At 48.9% G+C, this 20,188-nt stretch overlaps 1 protein-coding gene and 1 non-coding gene across 4 annotated transcripts in view; both read right to left on the reverse strand.

Annotated features, from left to right (window-relative positions):
* Positions 1-326: 326 nt before the first annotated feature.
* The window catches only part of NCAPD2 (non-SMC condensin I complex subunit D2), a 28,556-nt gene continuing 8,694 nt past the window's right edge, over positions 327-20,188 (reverse strand). For 2 of the 3 annotated variants that reach the window (XM_073789112.1, XM_019925985.3), the window contains exons 3-32: positions 18,671-18,746; positions 18,334-18,392; positions 17,666-17,847; positions 17,212-17,354; positions 14,777-14,904; positions 14,581-14,704; positions 14,253-14,400; positions 13,062-13,259; positions 12,578-12,712; positions 12,391-12,478; positions 12,114-12,294; positions 10,648-10,772; positions 9,898-10,137; positions 9,424-9,598; positions 8,838-8,922; positions 7,085-7,218; positions 6,271-6,403; positions 6,093-6,177; positions 5,850-6,017; positions 5,385-5,554; positions 4,566-4,677; positions 4,368-4,491; positions 4,130-4,285; positions 3,610-3,787; positions 3,427-3,521; positions 2,877-2,957; positions 2,545-2,728; positions 1,139-1,265; positions 879-1,034; positions 327-658 (exon numbers count right to left, since the gene is read on the reverse strand). In XM_073789112.1, the coding sequence (XP_073645213.1) occupies positions 570-658; positions 879-1,034; positions 1,139-1,265; positions 2,545-2,728; positions 2,877-2,957; positions 3,427-3,521; positions 3,610-3,787; positions 4,130-4,285; positions 4,368-4,491; positions 4,566-4,677; positions 5,385-5,554; positions 5,850-6,017; positions 6,093-6,177; positions 6,271-6,403; positions 7,085-7,218; positions 8,838-8,922; positions 9,424-9,598; positions 9,898-10,137; positions 10,648-10,772; positions 12,114-12,294; positions 12,391-12,478; positions 12,578-12,712; positions 13,062-13,259; positions 14,253-14,400; positions 14,581-14,704; positions 14,777-14,904; positions 17,212-17,354; positions 17,666-17,847; positions 18,334-18,392; positions 18,671-18,746 (4,079 nt within the window). In that variant the 3' untranslated portion in view covers positions 327-569. The remainder of the gene's footprint in view (positions 659-878; positions 1,035-1,138; positions 1,266-2,544; positions 2,729-2,876; positions 2,958-3,426; positions 3,522-3,609; positions 3,788-4,129; positions 4,286-4,367; positions 4,492-4,565; positions 4,678-5,384; positions 5,555-5,849; positions 6,018-6,092; positions 6,178-6,270; positions 6,404-7,084; positions 7,219-8,837; positions 8,923-9,423; positions 9,599-9,897; positions 10,138-10,647; positions 10,773-12,113; positions 12,295-12,390; positions 12,479-12,577; positions 12,713-13,061; positions 13,260-14,252; positions 14,401-14,580; positions 14,705-14,776; positions 14,905-17,211; positions 17,355-17,665; positions 17,848-18,333; positions 18,393-18,670; positions 18,747-20,188) is intronic. The other variant, XM_073789113.1, reaches the window with a different exon arrangement.
* Positions 17,924-18,250, reverse strand: LOC117314384 (small nucleolar RNA U85). Its single transcript, XR_004529131.1, has one exon. It is a non-coding gene; the product is annotated as a small nucleolar RNA U85 (small nucleolar RNA).

Genomic DNA, 20,188 nt, shown 5'->3' on the forward strand with positions numbered 1-20,188 from the left:
CCCTCCCTGCTGGGTTGTGACCACAAAAATAGTCTCTAGATGTTGCCAACTGTCCCCTGCAGGGCAAAATTGCCCCCAGATTGAGAAGTGCGGATCTGGAGTCTAGACGCTGCCTAATTCTGCACAGCGGAGCAATCCTGCCACGCGTGCAGGGTGGGGAGGTCGAGAGGGAAAGATGAGGCACTGAGGGGGCGTGAAACTCAGCAGATGCTGGACGGGCCCCAGACTCCTGGGCTCATCATCTTCTGGATCAATAACCCTCTATCTGCTGCCTGCCTCTGGGCTAACGAGAAAGGTGAAACAAAGATGAGCTTAGGAAAAACCTCTAAAAGTATATAAAAACGTTTATTCATTGGAAAACTAGGAAACTGGCAAATGTATATTCCAAGGAAAGCAGCTCAACTCAGTTCAGTTAGGCTAGTTTAAGAGCAAAGCCGTCTGTTACAAAGACCATTTATGCATTAAAAAAACAAGGAGACAGGCAAACAAGTATTTTACAAGGGGAACGGAATTCAAGGTCACTCCACAAGACACCAGCACAGCAGGGTTGGGAACAGGCAAGGCTGCCCCTAGGACCTGTGCCTGTGAGCAGATGCTCGGCGGCGGATGGGGGTGGTTTTCTTGGGTGTCTCATCTTCTGTCATCTCTGCTAACGGTTCTATTCAAAGAATTGGGGGAATAAGAAAAAGCTGAGTCACAAAGATGGTGAAACATAGGTCTCAGAGAACAAATGGGACAGTCCCAGGCCACACTGCACAGGGAGGAAGAGGACCTTGGGGGCAGGGGGCCTATGCAGCAGGACCCCATCAAAGCCAGCCTCCCCCCCGCCCCCCCGAGCTATGCTTCTTCTGGGCTCGGTGTGGAAGGAAGCCCCGTACCTTCCTCGCTGGACTCATCACTTGAGAAGACGATTCTGAGTTTCTTTCTTGAAACTTGCCGCTGGGTGTCTGGATGCCATCGGGTAGTACGGCGGGGCTCAGGTGTGACAAAGTCACTGTGTGACGCTGCAGAAGCCAGACGCCGGTGTCTAGAGACTAGAAAAGGCAGAGGCATGAGTCCAAAAAGGAAAGACAAAAGGAACCTCTATCTGAGAGGATGGCCCCGCCTGGTCTGTCCCACGAGGGGCTGCCTCACGTACCAGCAGGCTGTTTCCTGGCTGATGGGGCTCTCTGGCTACCCGCTTGGCCAATCTCAAGTTCCTCTATTGCATCCAAACCTCTGGTGTGACAGGCCCGAAGCTTCTGCTCGAATTCATCTATTACAGCCTGGAGGCAAAAAGAGGTGAAAAGCAGGCCTGGAAATATAGTTATTTCTATGATTAAAAAGAAACAAGTTGGGGCTTCCCTGGTGGTGCAGTGGTTAAGAATCTGCCTGGGGGCTTCCCTGGTGGCGCAGTGGTTGAGAGTCCGCCTGCCGATGCAGGGGACACGGCTTCATGCCCTGGTCCGGGAAGATCCCACATGCCGTGGAATGGCTGGGCCCGTGAGCCATGGCCGCTGAGCCTGTGCGTCCGCAACGGGAGAGGCCACAACAGTGAGAGGCCCGCGAAAAAGAATCTGCCTGCCAATGCAGGGGACAGGGTTCAAGCCCTGGTCTGGGAAGATCCCACATGCCACGGAACAACTAAGTCCATGTGCCACAACTACTGAGTCTGCACTCTAGAGCCTGTGAGCCACAACTACTGAGCCCGTGTGCCACAACTACTGAAGCCCACACACCTAGAGCCCAGGCTCCGCAACAAGAGAAGCCACCGCAATGAGAAGCCCACGCACTGCAACGAAGAGCAGCCCCCGCTCGCCGCAACTAGAGAAAGCCCACGCACAGCAACGAAGACCCAACGCAGCCAAAAAAAAAAAAAAAAAAAAAAAAAAAACAAAAAAAAACAAAAAAAAACAAGTCCGTGAAAAGACATGGAGGACCTTAAACGCATATCACTGGATGAAAGAACACAACTGAGAAAAGCATATACCGTGTGGGTGCGATGATATGACACCCTGCGAAAGGCGAAGCTGTGGCAACAGTAAACAGACCAGTGGCTGCCAGGGCTTCGGGGAGGTGGGGTGAACAGGGGAGCAGAGGATGCTCAGAGCAGGGAATCTACTCTGAATGTCGCACAGCAGTGGGCACAGGTCACAATACATTCTAAACCCTCAGCGCGCACATCACCGAGAGTGAACCCTCCCGGAAACCACGCTCTCTGGGCGATGGTGATGTGTCCAGGCAGGTTCATGGATGTCCTGCTCTAGCCTCTGGCGGGGATGCGGGTAACCGGGGAGGCTGTGAGGCTGTGCCTGCCTGGGGGCAGGGGGCACATGGGGGAACTCTGTATTTTACTCAATTTTGCTTTGAACCTGAAACTGCCCTCAGTAAAGTCTACTAAAGAAAAGAAAAAAGAGAAACAAAGAATCAGGAATTGGAGACAGAAAGATCTGGTCTCAGGTCACTCTGGTTACTTGGTTGCAATCAGCTGGGGCTAAGTCAGAAATCCAGAGCCTCAGAACAGCGGAATGAACTGCGGCTGGAATGCGGGCGGGCACCGCTCACCTTGCCCTCGGGCTTGGCTCCACGCCGCAACTTGCCCACAGCGGACAAAAAGGCGCTGAAGATGGACTCGTCTGACAGTTTATCTCCAAAGCAGTCGAAGTTTTCCAGCATCTTGCGGAGACCCCGCTCTGTGAGGGGCAGCTGTGACACGCAGTAGGCCAGGTCCCGGTACTGGCGCTCGGTCCTGCGGGCGGGATGGCTCTGTGAGGAGCAGTGGGACCCAGGAGGGAAAGGCCTCCTTCCTCATCAGCCTCCCACAGCCCCGGGGAGGCCCCTGGGTGGGAGGGCTCTTTCCCTCTCGCCACAAAGAGCCCTCAAGGCAGGCAGCGTACTGGGCCGTGCGGAACCGCTGACACAGCTTCTCCACCAGGCTCTCGGTCTGCTTGTCCTTGGTGATGTAGCAAAGGAGCTGCCTGCAGGAGGGGAGATACGGATGTGCCGTCTCTGGGGGCAGCTCCGAACCCACCCACTGCCAACATCAACCCCGTACCCTCCCCAGCACCAGCCTTCTGTCATCCTCCTGACTCCGTAGCAGGCTCTTCTCTGCCGCAGCCCATGCCCGGGCCTGTACCTCCTGCCCTCTCTCACGCCTCAGGGGAGGGCCCACCCCACCCTCCTGAGGAATTTCACTGTGACGCAATTTATAACAAAAGCAGCTGCTGTCCAGTGTCAGGACTTTTGCCTTATTGAATCTTTTCAAGAACTAATAAAGGGGAAGTATTTCTGGCCTCATTTTACACAGGAGGAACAGGCACAGAGAGGTGGTTATTGCTGAAGTCCACAGGCTAAAGAGTAGCAGAGCCAGAAATCACATACAGGTTTGTCTGATTCCTAAGGCTGCTCTACAATGGAAAACGTGCCCCAAGGCCCAGGGAACTGTACTTCATGATGGTGTGGAAAGGCTCCTCCTCCACTCCTCCCTCAGGGGCTGACAGGCGGCTGATGATATCTGGAAGGAGGTTATAGATCGCATTGCCCTGTGAGAGAGAGAGAGTCATATCAAAGAGACGAGGTGACCTGCATGTTCCCCCAGCAGCAAGCTCTAAGCTGCCCCCCACCTCTCACCTTGTGGGAGAGCTCGTTGAAGAAGTTCTTGGCCAGGGCAGCGATCTGAGGGGCAGGGTCGATGAGCAGCACGGCCATCTCGCTCACCTGCCCCTTCACCTTCACCATGTCCTTCAGGATCAGGTGGGTCATCACCAGCCCGGCTGTTTTCCGCACTTGCTGAGCGGGGTCCCGGAGACTAAGAATGAAATCCGAGTCATTGGGACCAAGACCATGGGCTAAAGCTGACGCTGGCAGACAGGCCCTCAGTAGGACTCTATGGCCTCTTCCTAGTGCCATTCTAGAAGCAGTTAGGGGATGTTTAGAGTTGAAAGCTGGGTTTGGGGAAAGAGGCCAAGGCTGTAACCAAGGCTTTAGAGAAGAAACATCAATCCCTTTGGGGCCACACTCAGCCAGGGCCTGCACAGATGTTCAAGGGAACATTAAAGACCAGGGCACAGTTTTGGGGATTCTCACACTGACTTCACCACAGCCTCCAGGGCTGGCAGGGACGGCGAAGGTGCTGTGAGGTGTCCCTCACCGAGCATACAGATGAGGTGTCCAGGGGTCCACCAGGTTGGGGAAGCGGATGGCCAGATCCCCAGTAGCAATCATGAGGTTAGATCGAACGATGGGGAGCGAAGACTTTTCTAGCATGGTGAACAGAAGACGAAGCTGGGAGTCACAGAAAGTGGCACTAGGGGCAAAGAGAGGATCATCAGGGAAACCATACCATCCCCCATCCTCCTGGAGAAGGTGATGCCCACCCCAAGGCCTACCTGATCATGCAGAACTTGCCGAGGGCAAGTGAAGCAGCTGCAGAGAGCTCTGGGTTGCTATAGAGACCAGGGTTGTTGCAGACTTTAAGCAGAAGTGGAACAAAGGCAGCCAGTGTCTGTTTGCCTGGTGAAGGAACAACTCTAGGTTTGGGACAGCCTACCTAGCCAGGGAGAGGGCCACTCAGCAATTCTTCTCACCATCTAGCAGCTCCAGCTCACAGATGCCGCGGATGAGTTCTGCCTCGGTGTCATCAGCTGTAGCCCCAACCAGCCCCATCTCCTCCTCCATGGTGGCCTCAGAGCTTGGATTCTGATGGGAGAGCAGCCAGGTCATGGGTGAGCAGACCGTTTTGATTCCAGCCTACCCTTCATTTCGCACAAATGGATCTGGGGAAAGGCAAATTCTGCAAAACCAGTCACAGGCGTGTCACGTGTATCCAAAGAAGGACTCTTGAATTAAACCGGAAGAGAACTAGGTCCGTTTGTGTTCAAGTTGCTGAAGCACCCCACACCTCTTCTGAATTCCTCCTCAGAAGCACATAACTTCCTAGACACAGTAAACAGACGGAGCCTGCCAGACAATGGTTCAAGGTCACAGAGAAGGGCAGACTTTATCTCACTGCTGCAGGGCTCTGTCAATCATTTGTCTGCCAGACATCACTGCCTCTAGTGGAGAGAACACAAGGTCCCATCAGGTGCTACGCCCAGTCACCAAGGCTGCCGGAAAGGCCCTGGGAGTGTGCTAACTAACAAACACTGCCTAGGGCACAGCCTGTGTCTTATGCCAAGGTCCTTATCTCGATGCTCTGTATTTACCTAAAACTTTCCTTCCTGGGTGCCATCTTTGTTCTCACTAATCATTTCCAGAGTAGTTGCAGCAAGGAGGCAGTCTCCATCAGCTCATTTAACAGGAGAGAAGCGGAGATCCCCAGAAGGAAATGTGAAGGACCCGAGGGCCGGAAGCAAATCTGGGAAACGCCTGGGACCCGAACCCAAATGCGCAGGCGTGCCACTCACCTTCTCCTTTGGCTCTTTCGTCTTATGCTCCTGTTCTTCCCGAAGAACTCGGCGCCGACAGAGCTCTCCACTCACTGCCTGCTCCAGATGCACCAGCTGCTGCAGAGCCACATCCCCGGCCAGGGACAGCAGGTTCATCAACAGGAAAGTGGGGAGCACAGGCGTGTCCTCTGCAGGAGGGGGAGCGGGAAAGCCCGGAGAAAAAGACAATCAAGTCTCACAGGCCCCGCCATACTGATGGCCCCCTTGCTCACGCGCTCTACACCCCAGTGAAGAGGCAAGAGCTGGGGGTGGAGGGTGTGGTAGCAGTGACGGGCCCGGCCTGAGTGACAGAAAGGGACAGCAGGGGTTGAGGGGATCGGGAGTGGTTGTAGGAAGTGGTAGTATCAGTGGCTCCCGGCCGGCAGGGACGGCAGCAGAAGCTGGCTGCTGCCCGCGGGCCCACCGACCCTCTTGCCTACTTACTCGTGGCCTCCTGGGGGATGCTTTTCTCTCCCAGCTTCTCCAGGGCCTGCTTTGCACAGCCCTGCAGCATCCGGGCACAGATCACCTCGGGGCCCTCTGCCAGCTGGTAAATGAGGGTCACTGCCGCCTCCTTGAATGGGATCCAGAGTGGGTCTGGGCAGACAACGCCTGCGCAGCAGAAGGGAGAAGTTGCCACTGCAGACAAAGGCCCAATTCTGCCCGAGGCCCTTCATGGTAGCTCACCTTTCGTGACCGTCTCCTGCAGTCGCTCAAACAAGCAGTGTTCCTGAGGCAGCCGGAAGGGAGGGTGACGTTTGCCCAGAGAAGGCTGTCGAAAGCAGGGAAGACAACGCGGGTGCGTGTTGACGGTGGACAGGAGAATGCCCACTCTCCTTAGTTTGGACGTACCCACCCCACGTACCTTCCTCCTGTCAGAGATGTTGGCAATGGCACGGCACACCTGTTGGGCCAACCTGTAGTCCTGTGGAAGCTTCTCATCCAGCCCTATGCTCACCAGTGTGTCTAAGTTGCTTCCTACAATTTCTGGTTTTCCTCTAGGAGAAGGAAGCCATAGAGTTAAAGCCACTCACGGACCCCTCTGCGTGGGGGACAACACCAAGGGGGTAGGAACCAGCACCCAACTCAGGGCTTCGAGAGCCTTGGAGCGCTACAGAGAGGCTCTGGCATAGGGCTGGCCCCTTGGCATCCCTCTTGCTCTGTTGACCCCACTGTTTCTGCTGCCTGGGGGTAGACTGGTACGGTCACTGTTTTATTCTCCATTTAGGTGGCTGATGCGTGCACAGAGCTCAGCTGGGCCTGACTGCTATTACTGAAGCAGTCTTTTTTTTTTTTTTTAAAAGAAGATGTTGGGGGTAGGAGTTTATTAATTAATTTATTTATTTTTGCTGTGTTGGGTCTTCGTTTCTGTGCGAGGGCTTTCTGTAGTTGTGGCAAGCGGGGGTCACTCTTCATCGCAGTGCGCGGGCCTCTCACTATCGTGGCCTCTCTTGTTGCAGAGCACAGGCTCCGGACGCACAGGCTCAGCAGCCATGGCTCACGGGCCTGGCCGCTCCGCGGCATGTGGGATCCTCCCAGACCAGGGCTCAAACCCATGTCCCCTGCATTAGCAGGCAGATTCTCAACCACTGCACCACCAGGGAAGCCCCACTGAAGCAGTCTTAAGAGAACCTTCCCTTCCTCTCTCGTCCTACCGCCTGTCTGGATCTGAGCCTCACCGTGCCATCATCCCGAGAAGCATGACAGAAGAACAGCGCTCCAGAGCAGAGCAGGGCACCTTCTTCGTTGCCCGCTCCCACAGCACTTGGGTCACTGCTGGTTTCAATTCATCCTTCTGCACAAACTCACAGAGCTGAAGAGAAAAGAAAAAGGGCTCAGGCCAAAAAATAACAATTCCCCTGATGCTTGGTCCACCTCCTCTGAAGAGAATATCGAGAACCTAAGTAAGTAAAGGCAATGTTGAGGAGTGGGAGAGGAAGGAGGAGGCTCGAAATGTAAAGTGGGGGCTGGAGAGGTACTTCCATCTCTGTTACTTTTCTGCTTTCATGCCTTCAAATCTACGTTCATGAAGATGACACACTGAAACTGACCTCGAGTTCCTGTGGATCTACAGTCTGGACTACATTCTGGGGATTTCTAGTAGGTTTCTTGCTGTAACCGCTAGCTCAGCATGTCTGAAATGGACGCCATCGTCCTTTCTTGCCTTTTCATTTTGCCAACGGCACCAACACCAACAGTCACATATGCTTCAAACTTCATAGTCACCTAATATTTTATGTATCAGTCACTTAGTCCGACCTATTCTTCCTCTTAAAATTTATCTTCCATTAAAGTGCAATTCTCCAGATTTTCCTCCCACCCCCAAAGTCTAGACCCCTGTCACTGCACATCTACAGCAGCCTCCAGGGACATCCCTGTCCCTAGCCTCTGCTCCAACCAACCTGTATGCTGTGACCTCCCCAGACGTCTGTTTCACCATGCCACAGCTCTGCTCACCATGCAGAGATAGCTCTCCTTTGCCCGCTGCATGGGCTCCTGGCCAGCAGCCACTCTACAAGATCTCGGGCCAAGTGCCACCAGCAGGCTCTTCTTTCCCGCGGTGACGCTCCTCCCAGTGGACGCTGGTACGCAGCACCACCTCTGCCTTCTGTCCCATAATCCAAACCCTTCAAAGCAGCTCTGCCTCACTAAAATGCTGGAGTCCCTGGCTGACAAGGTTCAGGTCCTAGACTCTTGAAAGGCATCCCGGGATCTTCCCGATTTAGTTCCAACCCACATTTCCAGCTTCCTATCTTTTCCAGATGACAGTTTTGAGCCAGAACACAATCGTCTTCATTCTACAACATAGGCAGTGCTCTTTCGTGGCTTTCTGTCTGAAATGTTTTCATTTCTTTTTCATTTCTCTTTAACTCCTTCCTTTCTTTAATTCTCTAAATCCTACTCATCAAGGCCCAGATTAAGTACTGCCACCTTCAGGAAGCTTTTCCCTCGAGTATTCCACCTCACACTGCTCCCTTTCCCACTCTACTCGTCAATATAATATACCAGGTAAGAGTATGTTTTCTGGAACTCTTATGCCCGAGTTTGAATCTCAACCTTTGCTCCTAAGCAGCTGGAATTAGCCGACTTCTTTAAGATCTCTGTGCCTCAGATTTCTCATTGTAAAATGCTGATAATAGCACAACCTCCTAGGGCTGTTGTGAGGATTAGCAAATTAATTGAGCAAAGTGCTAAATACAGTACCTGGCATAATGTGTTACTATTATTATATTACTATCGCTACTATAATCATTGCCTGGGCCACTTAGCAATCTGCTGCATTGCTCTAGAAATGTGTTGTGTTTTGGGTTGCCACCTAGACTTGAAAGCGAATAATCTTATACTTCTTTGCAGGGCTGAGAAAGTTGCTGAACACATAGTAATCACTCACTAATACTTGCTGAATGAGTAAGTCAAAGTGAGGAGACTTACAATTTCCTCAAGACACTGAATGGTCCCAACTGAGGCATCCACTAGCAGCAAAGAGAGATTGTGAATCAAAGTCTGGGCCTTGGCTCTGTGGGAACAGCAGAGATCAGGGGTCATTAAAAGCCCAAGAAGCTGAACCTGGCAAACAGGTTATTAGGCAATCCCACCACAATGTCAAATAATAAATAACTGCTTTAGACTCACAGATACAGAGAACAAACTAGCGGGGAGAGGGAAGGGGGAGGGACAATACAGGGGCAGGAGATTAAGAGGTACAAACTATTATGTATAAAGTAAGCTACAAGGATATACTGTACGTGGGCAATATTTTATAACTATAAATGGAGTATAACCTTTAAAAATAGTGAGTTACTATATTGCACACTTCTGACGCCTAATATTGTACACATCAACTATACTTCAATAAAAAGAAAAACAAACCAAATAACTGCTTAGGATGGGTTTCACTGTAAGTTCAGCCCCACCCCGAGCCCATTACAGACCTAGTGCCTCTGGAGCTAGAACGCCTCTAGAAGAAGGGTGCCCACTCCCCCCAACTCCTTCAGGAGGCGAAACACAGCCCATCTACCTGGCAGAGTCCCCCTTAGGTTTGAGGTAAAGTTGGCGGTAGGCGTTCAGCACAGCTTCCCGGACACCAGGCTCCTTCGACCAGATGAGAGGCAGCATGCGGCGCACCCCGAACAGGGCCTGGGGTACCCCAAATTGGAATACCATCACAAAGAATTCAATCACCTCCTGTACCACTGAGAGGACAGACACAAATGTCACCTATCTGCTTGGCAAAACTCCCCCAATACTTAAAGGCGGAACCTTTCTTAATGTAGCAACATGCGAGCGGAGGCCTTCCTCCTTTTTCCCTGAGGATGCCAACTCCCCTAAATGCCCTGTGAAATACTATATGCACACTCCGCAGGGCTACACAAAGCAAATTGAAGAAAGAATCCGGGCCTTTCAAAAGAGCAGACAGACATCAATAAAGTACGGACAAGACTGGTTCTTCCAACTCCAAGACCCAGTCCTTGCAGAGGGGATGCCGGCGTACCTGTAGTTGTGTGTTCATACATCATCTTGCTTATGATGCCAATGGCCTCTGTGATCTTCAGAGAGAAGCTGTAGGCATCCTGCAGATACTGCACCAGCATCTCCTGCTTCACCAGCTCATCGTTTTCCCTGCATTTCTCAGGCTCTGACACACTGGGCTTGTCTTTGCAGCCAGTCTCTCCTGGGCCCAAGTTCCCCGCAGCCCCCTGGGGATTCTTCTCCTGTGTGGGAGCTGCTGGGCCTAGAGTTAAAGAATTACAGGATGGTTTTCGTTCAAGGGTATACGGGGAAACCCAACAGTTCTAAACATCGCTGAATATTTGTTTCTACAATAGGAAAGCTTTTTTTTTTTTTTTTTTTTGCCGTGCTGCGCTACTTGCGGGATCTTAGTTCCCTGACCAAGGATCGAACCTGTGACCCCTGCAATGGAAATGCAGAGTCCTAACCACTGGACCACCAGGGAATTCCCACTAGGAAAGTATAAATTTAGAATTTATTCTAAAATATGTTGGTTCATTTCTCAAAAAAGATTCCTCAAGTCCTCTACAGTTTGGAAATAACCTTTTATACCCCGTGACTAAATCTTAGGCCCGTAGGCTGCTTCCATTCCAGAGCAGAAGCACCACTAACTCCCCTCTGGCCTCTTTCAGCACCAGGCTGCCAGCCAGGCCAGTGTCTGACAGAAAGTAAATGGTCTATAAATACAGTTGAAGTGTCTTGTTTGCTGACTGAAGAAGGAAAAGGAATTTACCTTTGAAGATAGTTCCTAAGAGATTCAAGAACGCAGTCTTCTCTGACTCCTCTGGGTCCATATGACAGAAGGGTTCAGATTCCTGGAAGTGGCCTATGGCTTCTTGAGTGAGAATGATGGCCTGCCTGACAGAACATCACCTGTCACCAATCAGGCACCCATAAGAGTGTCACTGCAGCCTTGTGTCAGGGAGCCTGTGTCATGATTCCATCAAGAACCTAGACCTACTGGTAGAGAACTCTGTCACTTGTATAAAAAGGGGGAAAAAATGTAGATATGTCTGACTGTGTGACTACATATTATCTCTAGAAGGAGGCTCGCTATGGGAAGGGAACTAACTGGCTGGAAAGCAGGTTTGGAAGGGATTTTTCATGGCACGTCCTTGTTCAAATTTTAAATACTGTATGATGTGAATATATTGTCTAATTACGAAAAAGTAGCTTCCTGCTTAAAAAAAAACCAAAAAAATCCCCCCAAACTCTGCTATTAAACTGTTAAAAAGTTACGTTCTAACACGTTTAAATTTGTAACTGGCAGCCAGAACCTCCGCTGTTAAGAACTCCGCCCAGCACTGGCCGCGAGGACTGCTGAGGGAGGAGGGGCATCTTTAACATGAGAAGGAGCCTTTTCCTAACTCATCACTAGCACGCTTGGAGGCAGAGCAAGCTGCCTTTTACGCTTCAGCAAAGAGAGACACCAGAGAGACGTAGGGAATTAGCCAACTAGCCACCCTCTCTTCAGCCTTTCTGAGCAGCATAGTTAGGTAGGAAGTAAACTAATGACTTGTGGCTGAGGTTTAAGAATACCTGTGGACAGCTCTAACGCTTTTGTTGCCAAGGTGCTCTCAAGTTCTAGTCACAAAAATCTTTCCTCTAAGATCAGGATTCATACCAGGTTGATTTAAAAATTAAGGTACGATTGAGCACGTTTGTTATTATTTATCAGCTCACACATTTTGGAATTAAAAAGCCACTAGAGATCTTATGACCTAATCAACTATTTTTAAATAAATAATGAAACTGAGACCCAGAAAGTTTAAGTAACTTACTTTATAGAAATAGGATTATACTTATAGGTCGTCTTCTTCAAATGAAGCAGGACTTTGGTCATATTTAATTATAACACGATTTATGTCTAGTTGTTTTAGTAGTTTTTTTAAACATTTGTAAAAGCAGAAAAGCATGCTTAATTGTAGACTTTGCCTTTGGCATATATCTGGTGTTCAGACTATTACTGCAATGAAAACACCTACCACCATCTGATGGCAGCATACCCTAAGTGCAGTTCATTTAAAAAAAACAGTGTTAAAGAATGTACATATGTGTATTAACAGTCACTTTGCTGTAAAGCAGAAATTAGCACAACACTGTAAATCAACTATACTTCAATTAAAAAAAAATATTGTGTCTCAAAAGTTAACTCTAAACCTGACAGGTCATGAGAGAATATCCCATTCTTTCACATACTTGTAACTAGCTTTGGCTAGCAATCGACGGATGCGTCCTTCCACCTCTTCCGCTGTCTCTGTTTCGGCAACCTCCTCGGGCATCCCCTCTCCTTCCTGGGGAAGCTTCAGCAGCTGCTGCAGGGTAGCCTTCAACTCTGGCAGCATGGCTTCCCACTCCTCCCCTGGGTCCAGCGCTGCGGCTGAATGAGAAAGTCTCACTTAGACTCTTGCACTGAGTTTCCAGCTGCAAGGAGAAGGATGTCTGGGGTGAGAACTCCCCCGCAGCAACTACTCACAAGCAGCTGCAGCTCGCCTCTGGGCCCTCATCTCTTGTAATTTCTGGGTTTCCTTCTGCAGCGGTCCAGCAAGGTCAGTATCACTAAGCTACCAAGGTAAAAATGAACATCAGGGTCACTGAGTCATGGAATTTCACTGCTATTTCCATTTAATTCCTTCTCTTTTGGGTGGGCCCAGACTACTTACCTTGCAGGAAAAGGGATTATTGGCGAGAAAACTGGCAAGGAGCTGGATGGCATTTTTACAAACCAGCACCGACTTGTCTGCCAGACGCCCCACTGCTAAGGCCACCACTGCCTGGAAACGTGTCAGGGGCAGAGCCTACGTGGAACAGAAAGACAGGATCAGATCCCGCCCCACACCTTCCATTCTGCTCAAGATGATCGTGAAGTACACTCTACATGAGCTAGCCACTCACTCTAAGGAAACTTTTCTGCGGGATGTGAATAGCTCAAGAGGACTGTCTGTAGTGCTTAAGACATACCGTAGTCCTTAAATGGAGCCCAGAATCCTTGTCCTTGATAGAGGAAGACCTTTATTACTGGTAGTAGAATCCTGAATTCTAGACTCTTCTTTGACATAGCTACTCTTCTTTTGACCCTGGATTCCTTTTCTTCGGCCTGTACATAGAGGGGTACCGTGTATCTTTATCACGTCAAAGGACACTCACCTTCTGCTGGACGATTCGGGTAAAGAGTTGCAAAACACGGCTCCGCACAAAGGAGCTGACGTCGTGGCCGTGGGCCTGCAAGGTGTCCAAGAACTGGTCTCGGGTGTCTCGGGCTGCCGCCTCCAGCTGATCTCCATTCAGAACCTGCAGCACCATCTCCGCCATGGCCGCCAGCACGGCATTGCGCATCATGTAATTCTGAGAGGGATATGAGGCTGGTATGAGCCTCTGCACCCCCATACTGACTGTCGTTTTCCTAAACTCTTGTGCTCATCCAGGCATAAAGAAGGGGTAAGGCCTTTAGGCAAGGTTAAGCTTGCTTTTCTTAGCTCTGACTTTCTCTGGTCAACTGCCCAGCAGGTATTCATTGACTCCTGAGGTCACTAGAAAAAGCTGAATCCCAGAAGGGCCTTGTCTGGTCAGGAGAATGTAGGGACAAAATAAACAAGAGCCCAGAGCAGTTTTTCCCCACAAGGCTCACCCAGGTAACCATGGTGGCAGCTGAATATGAAATCACATCCATCCACCAACACATGTTTGAAAAGCATTAATTACTACCTTTCACCTGAGGCCTCAAAGCCTTTGATCCTTACTAATAAACACCGCCTTTCTCTCACACTTCCCTTCCCACATCTTACTTACAGGGAAGCAGAAATCAGCCCTGGTGCCAACCAGGTCCGTTACAGAATCATGGGGAACAGTGTTTGGGGTTTTTGCCAGGCCAAGAGCCTGAGAATGGGATCTTGCATAAAAGGTTATAGTACATTAGATGAACAAGCAGACTGCCTTTGTTCCTGACATTCACCGAGGAGTGCCAGCATCAGCTTGGGAAGCAGTCAGGCTAACACTGAGGGATAAGACAGATGATGTGGGTGGATCTGAGAACCAGGTGGGCAGGAAGGGGCTTCATCCTGAGGAACGGGTGGGAACCAGAATCACAGCTGAGTCACTCTCACTAGACTCTCCCCTTCCAGACCTGGGTGAAACCAGTGTGATACTGAAATAGGATTAATAAGTGGCTCTTTATTTAATTCAATAAACTTCATCTGCTTCTCTATAGGAAGGAACTGCCACAGTGATTAGCCTAGACAACTTGACTTCAGTGAAAGCTTCCTTCTTGTTAAGAAACAGCCTTTCAACAATGCACTTAAAACCCCTAGAAAACCCTGAGATCCCCAGGGGACCGCCTACCTCTCCATCCAGATGATCTAGTAGAATGCACACACTGGACATCAGGGTGGCCGGGACACGCTCCGCTAGTTCTGTCAGGAAGGCGGCAAAGCCCTTGGCCCCTGAAGGGTCCCGACTCAACTCCTGGGGACACTTCTGTCCAATCTCTCTACACAGGGGAATAAACACAGCCATAGCAGCATAACTTAATTACTCAGGTCCCAGTAAGGGAAGGTAAAGTTGGCATCTAATATCTGAAGGAATCTAATGTTACACAGAGAAGCAATTTCCAATCTTTATACTCTCCCTGAGGGAAATGAGAATTAGAAATTAGAGAAGGAAGGGTCACCTTACAATCTCTCCTACTATGCTCTTCATCCCATAATCAGTTGCCCACAGACTCACAGCCGCCACCAGTACAGATGCCAGGTGTTCAAAGTGCTGCAGCATCTGGATGATCTTCACAGTGGCACCTGTGGAAGTGCTACACGTGAGAAACCATGGGCAAGATGAAAAGGGTGGGGCAAAGCGGAGGGCTAACTTACTCAGCATATGGTTATAACGTGTCAAGGCGACACCAAGCAGGTGTGTTATGGCTTCCCGGGTGGAGCGGTTCTTCTGGTGACTAATGGTGGGGTTCTCCAGGAGGCGGTAGCAGCAGCCAGTAACCAAACTGAGAAAGGAAGAGTAGAGATGGTGACATCAGCGGTCTGGACTCAACTACATTGGTCTTGCCTCATTCATTCCACCTCTGCTGCCCCAGTCAGGGTCTTCTAGTTTTCTTTATTCTATCGCCTTCCACACCAAGTTGCTTTGCTTTGCTGACCCCCAAAGGAGGAAGATAGGTACTTCCTCCTTCTGGATTACCAACTTTCAACCAGTTATAATGTCTACAGAAGCTGAATATATGATAAAAGACAGGACAAAGTCACCACTGACTTCTCATTGTTAAATGGCCAACGCAGTCCTCATCTTAGTTGACCTTTCAGCTGCATCTGACACAACTGATCACTTCTTTCTCCTTGAAACATGCCTCATTTGGTACCAGGAGGCCAGCCTCCCTTCTCAGTTTCTTCAGCTGGCTCTTTCTCCTCATCTCACTCTCCTGATGCTGGAGGGCCCCAAGGCACAGTCCTTGGGTTTCTGCCCTCTTCTAGCTGTGCTTACTGACTTAGTGATCTCATTCAGTCGCATGGCTGCAAATACCATTTATATAAATGCATTATATTCCCAAATGTGTGCTCTAGCTTAGACCGCTGTCCTGTCTTCCTCCAGCTTTGTACATTCCACAACCAAACCTGACACTATTTGGATGTCTAATAGGCACCTCCAGCTTTCTATGTCCAAAGCAGAACTTCTACTGTCCCCCCAAACACGCTCCCACAGCCTTCCCCATTATTTCAGTTACTGGCAGCTACATTCTTCCAAATGCTCAGGCGAAAACCCTGGGTGAGTCACCCTCGACCACACCCTTCCTCAAACCTCACGCATCTGTCAGCTCACCCCGTAGGCTCTCCTTAAAGAACAAGTGCAGACTGCATGCACTTCTCCCCATCTCCAGCGCCCTCTCGGGCCTAAGCAACTGTCATCTCTTGCCCAAGTGACCGCCACAGCCTCCTTACTGGTCTCCCGCTTTCCTCCTTTCCCTCCAGAGTCTGTTTCAACACAACAGCCAGGACGACCTTGTTGAAGACAAGCCAGACCACCTCACTGCCCTGCTTGGAACCCGAGGGGCCCCATCTCACTCTGATAAATGCCAAACCGTGACGGCCTATGAGGATCTGCAATTGGCTCCCTGTTGCCCCGACCTCACAGCCTACCCCTCACCCTGTCTCAGCTGCCAGCTCTGGCCTCAGCGCTATTACTTATATGTGCTCAACACACTCCCTCCCTTGTCCTTGCTGTTTCCTGCCCTTGCCCTTGCTCTCCCTCCAAATATCCTCATGGCTCTCATTACCTTCTCGAGGGCTTTGCTCAAATATCACCATCTCAAAAAGGTCTTGCTAGAACAGCTGATAAAGATTACAACACTTTCCCATCAAACTTCCCACTCCCGCCACTATCTTTCTCCACAGTAATAAACTATAAGACGTACTATATATTTTTACTTATTTAAAAAATTGTCTTCTGATCTAAAATATAAACTCTAAGAGGGCAGAAACGCTGGTTTTCAGTGACTTTAATGACACCAGCCATGCACCTAGGAGATTCTCAGTAAATACTGTTTCATGAATGAATAAATGGCATTAAAGATGAGAAATTCAACGCAGTTTCTAATCTTCATTATCTACTTCTGAACAATTCAACGTAATGGGAATACTTCTGTGTATTACAGACAGAACTGAGGGATGAAATGAAGTATTTAAAAGGCATATCTAGTAAAGCAAATGTGGTAAAATGTTAACATTTGAGGAGTCTGAAGGGTATAGAGGATTCTTTGTACTATTCTTGCAACTTTTCTGTAAATCTGAGATTATCTCAAAATAAAAAGTTAAAAAATTGAAAAACAACAAAACAAAACAAAAAGCATATCTAGGGCTTCCCCAGTGGTGCAGTGGTTAAGAATCCACCTGCCAATGAAGGGGACACGGGTTCGATCCCTGGTCCGGGAAGATCGCACATGCTGCGGAGCAACTAAGCCCGTGCGCCACAACTACTGAGCCTGCGCTCTAGAGCCCACGCACTACAACTACAGAGCCCACACACCAGAACTACTGAAGCCCATATGCCTAGAGCCCGTGCTCCGCAGCAAGAGAAGCCACCACAATGAGAAGCCCATGCACCGCAACGAAGAGTAGCCCCTGCTCGCCGCAACTGAAGAAAGCCCGCGCACAGCAACAAAGACCCAACGCAGTCGTTCATTCATACATACATACATACATAAATATATATATATATATATATATATATATATAGCATATCTAGCAACAGAGCCCTCATTCCTCACAGCCAATATCACCCATAGCAATCAACTACCCACCTGACAAACTCCTCTTCGATTACTGAGTGACTCCACAGGTGACGGATGTCCAACTGGAGCAGCTGTGTTAAAAGCTGAAGAATCGGTTGCCTCTCTTCTTCCCAGTCAAAGCCATGGGTTGCCTTGGCCCGGGCTTTCCTACCCTAAAAAAGGATATACTTAAGAAAAAATAAGGAAGCTGAAAGGATCATGATCTGCTAGTCTGAGTGCCCAAACTATCCAGTATTGAGACAAGGTAGAAGGTAAGACGGAAGTATTACAAGTTCCAAAATATAAAAGAGCTGCTTGTCAGCAAAAGATACATTGTGATACTTTTGAGTACCTCCTCATAAACCTTAAACATGGGTCAAGGGCAGAAAGGAAAAGATTCTCAGAATCACTGAATTCCATCTTTCCCACCAGTTCCCGTATCTCCCCAGATCCCATATTAAGTGAGCCAGGAACAACAAATTACCTTCCCACCAAGGGCCAGGTCCATGAGGCTTTTCTGGCTGGCCATGGTCTCAAAGGATTCCAAGAGGCATATCAGAGCATAGCAGTTCATCTTGAGGGCATTTAGGTGTGCGCTTCTATCGGACCCACTCAAAGTTGCATCATCCAAGATAGCGGGAAGTTCCTGGGTATGGCGAGATACCACTGCGAGGGGCAGGATCTGGAGTCAGTTTCATTCACTTTCCTCATACAACCCAACTTCAAAACCCCTAGCACTTGCAGCCATCAGATTACCAAAGATCTGTGTTTCATCTCTCAGTGGCTACAACACAAGCTAAGTCCTCTGGGACCCCTGACCCTGATATCCTGAACATGCCCTATCCCTACTCTCTCACTCCAGTTACCCCAATTTCTCTCTGGCAACAGGAAGAACTGCCTCTATTGAAGAGAGGCAGTTCAAGAGTGGGAAGAATTTATTGTTGGTCTGCCCTTACAGTGAACACACATAACTCTGTATTGCCCACCAAGATTACAGACCTATAGGTCAGAGGTCCCTGGGCTTAGCCAAACCAACTGAATCACCACAGCCTTGATATCATCATGTGGCAGGAAACAGTAAACAAACAAACAGCAACACACACCTTCCATCCCCCACCCCCGACCCATAAACACCTTTTATCCCATAAACACCTTTTATCAGGAATTCCAGAGTATCTTCCTTGAGGCCAGGGTCTATACTTCGGAAGTGACTATGAGGGAAAGAAAGTGCGGGGGGTGAGACAGGAACCTGCAGAGCCCATTCTAATAGATCAGATCAAACCTGAGGAATCTAATACTTAAAACAAAAAAACACGTGGAACTACTCGACTGAATAAATATGGTGGCAAGCTGGGGTAAATGCTCATGAGTAGAAATGTCAGCACCCAGAACCATTTATCAGTGAACTATAAATTGGAATTTCAGGACTAACATGCAAAGTTAGGGCAAAGAGCCACCAGTTCTTTTTAAAGTATCAGAGGGTACTTACTGCAGAATGCTGTAGATGGTATCAAAATGCTCCAGCATAGCCAGGGGCCCCTGAGATCGAAAGGCAGCCTGAAATGCTATAAAGATGAAAGAAACTGATCAATACAGAGGGACAGGCCTTTTTTTTTTTTTTGCTGTACGCGGGCCTCTCACTGCTGTGGCCTCTCCCGTTGCGGAGCACAGGCTCCGGACGCGCAGGCCCAGCGGCCATGGCTCACGGGCCCAGCCGCTCCACGGCATGTGGGATCCTCCCGGACCGGGGCACGAACCCATGTCCCCTGCATCGACAGGCGGACTCTCAACCACTGCGCCACCAGGGAAGCCCGGGGACAGGCCTTTTTGGTAAGTTCTACTCATGGCAGAAAATGGAGTTAATTGCTTTTCTTGGTAGAATCACAAAAGTAGACACTTCATTTCAATGTAATCTAGTATTATAACATCTGACACTTTGTCCTGTTTTACAATTAAAGCCTTACTTGAGTTTTATTACCACATCTCTGAACTAGATGAAGCAAACAGTACTGTGCCTATTTTATGGGAAAATAAATTATGTGACTTGTCCAACTGAGTAATGAACATAAACTCAGGATCTTTTTTTTTCCAATTTTGAAATTACAAAAGTAGCAAAAACAGTACAGAGTTCTTGTATTTTTCACCCAGATAATGGTAACATCTTATATAACCATAGTACAAGGATCTATTCTAAACCAAGAAATGAACATTAATTCAATGTTATTAACTAATCTACAGATCTTACTTGAATTTTGCCAGCTGTTCTATTTTTGTCCTTTTCCCAGACCAGGAGCCAACCTAGGATACCACAATGCATTGATTTGTCATACCTCCTTAGTCTCCTCCAATCTTTGTCTTTCATGATCTTGACACTTGAAGTGTATTTGCCAGTTATTCTGTAGAATGTTCCTCACTTTGGGTTTGTCTGCTATTTTCTCATGATTAGATTGAGGTCATGCACTTTTGGCTAGATCACTGAGAAAGGGAGGATGGGTCCTTCCAGATGCATCAAACCCAGAAGGAGGTGATGTCAATGTCTTATTACTATAGCGATATTAACTTTGATCAGTTGGTAGCGTTCGCCTGGGTGTCTCCGCTACAAAGTTACTATTTTCCCCTTTGCAACCAGTAAGTATCTTGTGGGGAGACGCTTTGAAAATCCCGTTTCTCACCACCTTCTGCCACTTATTTAAGCACCTATGGATGATTCTTGCCTGCCACAATTATTACTTTTACTAAATGGTGATTTGTCTGTTTCTATCATTCCTTTTATGCTTACTTAATGGGAATGCCAGGCTAAGATGAGCTGTTACTTTCCCTTCATCTATGTATCCAATTATTTGTTTATAACAGAATGGGCTCATGAACGTTTCTTTTATTCTGTGTTTTAATCATTCTTCTTATTATTAATTTTGTTGCTCAGACTGTCCCATACTTGACCACTGGGAGCTCCTTCAACTTGGCCTGTGTCTCTGACATGCTCCCTTCACTCTTGTTCTCTTACTTT

The sequence above is a fragment of the Tursiops truncatus genome, chromosome 11, assembly GCF_011762595.2.
Source record: "Tursiops truncatus isolate mTurTru1 chromosome 11, mTurTru1.mat.Y, whole genome shotgun sequence".
Lineage (NCBI taxonomy): Eukaryota > Metazoa > Chordata > Mammalia > Artiodactyla > Delphinidae > Tursiops > Tursiops truncatus.